Source organism: Nothoprocta perdicaria, unplaced genomic scaffold (genome assembly GCF_003342845.1).
Source record: "Nothoprocta perdicaria isolate Ctin4 unplaced genomic scaffold, notPer1 scaffold_81, whole genome shotgun sequence".
Lineage (NCBI taxonomy): Eukaryota > Metazoa > Chordata > Aves > Tinamiformes > Tinamidae > Nothoprocta > Nothoprocta perdicaria.
In genome coordinates, this window is record NW_020456099.1 from 1,346,508 (window position 1) to 1,352,507 (window position 6,000).

At 39.1% G+C, this 6,000-nt stretch overlaps 1 protein-coding gene across 1 annotated transcript in view; it reads right to left on the minus strand.

Annotated features, from left to right (window-relative positions):
* The window catches only part of INTU (inturned planar cell polarity protein), a 45,196-nt gene that overhangs the window by 34,641 nt on the left and 4,555 nt on the right, over positions 1 to 6,000 (minus strand). The window contains exon 2 of the mRNA XM_026051970.1: positions 3,303 to 3,886. Within this exon, the coding sequence (XP_025907755.1) occupies positions 3,303 to 3,886 (584 nt within the window). The remainder of the gene's footprint in view (positions 1 to 3,302; positions 3,887 to 6,000) is intronic.

Sequence of the window (6,000 nt, forward strand, 5' to 3'; positions counted from 1 at the left end):
AGTACACAAATTACAAACAGATGTTTTATTTCAAGTGTTAAAAGCTGTAGAGATACACATTTCCAAATTAATTGGAAGAGCCACCTGAAGAAAGTGATTATTCAGRGGAAAAACAATTATTTCTTCTAAAAATGTTAAAGCAATAATCACTTTGTAACTGTTTATTCAGAGTGAAAACACAGAGAATTTAGGCTCCCTTATGATTCAGCCTTGGCAGTCATTTAAGTGGCTACCACGCTTATCACTGACAAATTAACTAATTTGCCAACGAAAACACAAATTAATCTGAAACTTGGCTGTATTTCAAAATACTGCAAACCCAAGTCCTGGAGGAAAAAGAATTCCCCAATCCTAGGGCTCAAATGTTAGCAAGATTAGCGAGTTAGAGGAGGGTTGGGCATGACTGCCTGGATCTTGGTAGCTGGGGCCACAGGGCTGCCCTGTGCCAGCCATGGCTGACGGGGACACCGGCCCAAACTYAGGTGGCCCGAGGAGCCCTCGGCACCTCTGCTCAGGCGCATCCAAAGAAGAGCTGGAGCCACCAGGGAAAGGGCTGGCACTGGTAGGCACCCCAAGCGGGACCAACTGAGGGTCCGCAGACCACAGGCAACCTGCACCAAAGGCCTTTGACTCAAGTTGAGCCCAGGGTCAGAGGGAAAGCATTACCTTAGGTGTTTAACTGTTTCTTTATTTCCTTTTTCTTAATACTTGAAATGGTGATTTGCAGTTTCATGTTGATAGGCAGAAAATTCGATTTGATCACAATTCTTGGGCCACAGCCCTTTTGCCCATGACAAACACTCAATGCAAAATAGTCACCAGGGAGACGACAGCGTGTTCTTTTTAATGCCTGTATTCCCAGACACAAATCTACTTAGTGTTTGCTTCACAGAGACTACTACAAAACAAGTCTGCATCATCACATGCTGTTAATATAATTAAAAAGAAGCAAAAACGGATTAGTGCCTGTGCATATGCAGGTCCATGAAGATGAACAAAGCAGCACACTGACCAACAGGCATCACACTATAACCGATCAGGCGCTTCCAGCTTGTGCACGGCTCAGCGAACTGCCAACATTTCTGCAAATACTTGAATTTTACACTGGCCACAAATATTCTTTTCTGACTACTTCCACAATTGACAACAGAATTCTCAAGACTTGCTTTTAACTTTTTTTTTTTTTTTTAAGCAGGAAAAAGAAAGAAAGAAAAGCAAAGTTTTCCTATATTTTTCAGATCCTGACAGGCTCAGAATGTGGACAGAAATGTCATCTATGGAACTACAGGTGTTTCTAACACCTATATACTATGGCTATTTCATCCTCTGATGTGCAATGTGGAGACAGTAAACCAGACATCCTTTTAGTCTGGAACGAAAATTTTTAGTATATATTTTTCATGCCAGAAGCACTGAAACATAAACATCTAATTTATGCAAAACAAATCTGTATCTAGACACCATAAAATTTTGAGAGTACTCAGTGTGCACTACAGATGTATAATTTGGAAGTATTTTTATATGAAAATTATACATTTTATACTGTTGGCACGGAATACAGCTCATTTTCTCAGTTCAAAGCTAAATAACTGCAGTATGCCTGAAAAGATTTGTTTGCAGCATGCAAAAACAGGCAACATTGGGGGATGATAGCCTAGGATATATTAAATTACCAGGTTCTTCAGGCTAAGTTAAATGCTTTTCTATTTTAAAACAATAGCACAAGAAGGAACAATTTCATTTGTCCCATTGAGGTGCCCAGAAAGCATCAAGAGCTGCAAATGAAGGACTAGCACCATTTACAAGTTAACCTTATCTCCTAGGTCTGGTATGTGCCTATGCTGTTCTGCCTTCATGCTTGCTCTTAAAAACAGGAGATTATATACCAATCTGACTGCCAAAATTAACTTACGGTTATAAATACCCACCATCACACTAATTAAGTTAAAATTCATCAAGTGCAACAGATCAAGCTTAAAGCTGCTTTCTCCCTCCCCACCCAGTCCCCATTCTGCACCCCCCATTTCTTGGCTGATYAATTTGTTCTGGTAAAATTGGAAAGTTATCCAGTCTTCCCCCTGGAGTATTCTTTAGCATCCCTACCCAAAACACATGCTAGAAGAATCAGTTAGTCAAAGCACGATCTGTCTTTTTACGCACACAGCATTGGTATTTCAAAAGCACTCATGCTGACTTTGTGGGATTTGTGCTACTACAGTATTCAGATTTCCATGATCTTATAACCAACATCACATATCTTTGCTCTCATCCTCCCGGGGAACAACTCGCAGGGTAACTGAGCAATGTCCCGCCCTTCACAGATGCAGACTGGCTGCCTTGCATTTGCCGGCTCCRAGGCTGGGGTCTCACGAGCCCTTTCAGTGTCCCCTTGACACTAGGAGGGGGACTCCTGCTCCCTCACGACCAACCTCAGCAGCAGACCCTTCCCCTCCCTTATTCAAGCCCTGGTACTGGTTAGACTTTCTGTGACCCAGTTTAACTTACAAGACCGGCAAAAAAAAAAAAAAAAAAACAACACACCAAAACAGGCAGTTTTAGTTTCAGGTTAGTTTTCTGCCTGCTTATTTAGTTGCATCAGCTCACGGAACTGTCTGACAAGAGCCAAGCCAACACAAATGAGTGCTGCTGTACTGTCTCACTGCCCCCTCAAACAGCAGGTCCACTGTGTGAGAGAGGCCTTATGATCACAACTGCTGAAGAAAACGCTTTTATCTTTTCTAAAAATAGGAATATTTGAGAAAGATTGTAAATACATTAGGTTTATACTAAATGAACATACCCTATTCAGTATYGTTTCCTCACATTTTAAGTCTCAAAATCCATACAATGCATATTCAGTAAAGCTGCTTTTTGAGGGAGGAAGATAAAAGTAAAATATATTATTTGACTAACTGAAGTTTTTTCTGCAGTACCATATACCTACTTGAGAAAGTGCTGTATTAAATTCATCGGTGGGATTTTTTGTTGCTTCTATTTTCCAAATTACTAACTCCAAGTCACTTGCTCCCTATAAGCTTGCAGGGTAGTCATCTCCTTAGTATTTTAATTCCTTCCAGTTGACCTCACATGTTCTCAAAACCAGTACTGTGGTAAAACTGAACAGGAAACCAAACACCAAGTGCAAGGACATTTATTTAAAATAATACCTAAGGAACAGAGAAAATAGTTGTTTAAATAATGATGTAAGCCTCAGGAATATTCAAGTTGTCTGTCTCTCTGAAAAACAAAGTTTTCATCTCAAAGGGAGACAACAAAAGTTAACTGCTTATTCGATTACTTACCGATCAAAATTTGAGCAGTTTTAATTGCTGAACTGCCCGGCACCAAACCATGTACTACAAGCTTCTCTTCACTATTTCCTCTGCTGCTTTTATCCTTCCCACCTTGCTTTTCTGCTCTTCTGCTGCTCCATGAAGACTGATGAACGATCCCTACTAAGGCCTCGAGCAGCCTGAGCTGCTCCTCTCCTCCAGCACTGTACAGATTTMCGGGGTTTACATAAACATATACATCTTTGAATTTCTGCTGGACAGTGACGCCCATTTTCTGAGTGGACTGGTGCTTCAGAATAGAAGTAGGACCAGTGGAACTTCCATTACAGTTTCCACCTTTTTTACCAGAATACTTTGGTAGAAGATTCTTCTTTTTTAAAAGTTTAGTGAATTTCTTCAGTTCATATTTTCTTTCTTTTCTTGATCCTTCTTGAATTACTTCAGCTTCATTTTCACGAAATCTRACATGATTCACTGCTGGCATTTCTGGGCAGCTGTTTTGAAGCAGAGTTTCTTCTTCACTTTCACTTAGTTCTAAATAAAATAATTCTCCATTTTTCTGCACACCATCCAGCCACTCAGGCTCAAGGTCACTACAAAAGAAAGAAGAATGATGAGTGATGTCTCTGATAAGGAGGGCTGCTGTGAAAGCAACATCTGTCTACTGCAAGTAGAGAGGGGATAGTGAGAGCATGAGGAAAAAAAGAATGTCACTATTCCCTTTTGTCAAAAATCTTATTCCTTTCACTTACAGATTTTACTGAGCGATTATATTTCTGGGCATAAGGAGGCTTTCTCTTGCAGAAAGAACAAGTCCTTTCCCCTTGTTTTTCCCCATACAAATTTAAAATTCTGCAAACTTTTGGAAAGACAAGATTAACAACAACAACAACAAGATGAAACTTTGATAACACATTTTTAGGCAAGTTAACATGCAAATACAAAACAAAGTAGTAAATGAGTAGTACTGATATAGAAAAAGTTGGCAGATGGAGCAGCTCACCTTAAATAGTCAACAGCATCATTGATTGCAAAGAAAAGGTGAAGYACCTGACAGATGTATTAACAGTAGTACCAATGGAAGATAAAATATATTTTTGCCCTAATTTGGAAAAGATGATGTGTCAACCAGGTCCAGTTTTAGATACTAAGGAACATATAAATACTAGAACAAACCAGTACATAATGTTATTACTTGAATGAAGCAAAAGGGAACTTACTTATTAATTTTGTTCACTGTGCAAACTTGTTAACATCCATTTTATACTACAGCTAGTTATATTTTATTGAAAAAAGGAAGYGAAGTTTGCTTAGTTATAGAATCAGTACATAATTCAAGCATGTCATTAATTTGAATAGACATAAATGATTTAGCTTCAGAGTCTAGCTGAAGAAAGAACTATATGCACAAACACTGCATCACAACACTTSTAAGGGGCCAAGGAGAGCTTCTCACTGAACTAAGACTATAAGCAGCCATCCAGTATCGYTCTCTTCTGCAGCACCACAGCCTTAAAGTGTGCTGATATTGCAGACAAAAAAGAAATACCATGCACTTTCTCTGCCTTTATGGTTTTGCCCAAGTTAATGCTCTTAAAGGAGGAGGTAGACGAGCCACCACCTGGGATAATTTAAATATTCTGGATGTAGCTATGGTTACAGAATTTGTATCTTTGYAAGTTCTTACTCAAATAAGTATCAGAATGATAACAACACTTAATGAGTATTAGGGCCAGATGGCCAACACATCTGAAAAGTCACTTTATAAGAAATAACATCACTTTATTGTTATTATAGAAACCACACATTCTGTTACATATAAGAAAACTGAGGAAAAACAGTATTGATAAGGAAACATTAGAAACTTACAACAAAATAACACTTAGGCTAGCAGAAAGCCCTGTAGCATACACTAGCCTTTAAATTCCCTTTCGAAAAGAGACCGAGTTCTTTGGAAATGTTTCTTCTCTGCAGCACAAATCGAAATTTCAACATGCACAGCAATGCATACACTTACATTTCTCCAGCTTCCTGGCTGATTTTTATTGGAACCTACTATGTGGCATGAGGGGGAAAGAGAAAAGGAAAGAGGGAGAGAGATAGAGAGAGAGAGAAGAGATAGAAGGAGAGAGAGAAAGAGAAGAGAGAAGGAGAGAGAGATTTGCACAAAGTTCAGTCAAAACGCAGGTGCAGASCCAGCAGCTTTGCCTCTCAGCATCAGGTCTGTGGGACAGCTGTGAAGGAACTAGATTGAAACACACTTCATACCTCTCCCTCAGAAATTTCCTTTACTGTATAATGAAAATACAGAATAAAATGCTATTCATTAAGCCTTCAAATACACATTTGAAATGACAAGCAAAGATACTTTAATGGTCAGAATAAATGCTTTACAAAAATCAAATAGGAAACTACTGGTTGTGTGCATGGCCTTAAAATACACCCTAGCATAACTGGCTCCATAGAGTTGTCCTCTCACCTCCCATCTCCCAAAAGGCAGACAGGTAAAGAGAAATGCATCTCAAGCCATAAAGCATTTTATGAGCCAGGCCCATTTGTCTTTCTCTAACTTTGTCCAGTGCAGAGGTAGGAGCCCATCCAAACAATGCCTGTTAGTTAAACCAATGCTACCACTCAACATATTGCTTTCAGGGCTGCTATGACAAAAATCCTGGAGTCTTAAAGACGAAGAAATATATATATATAT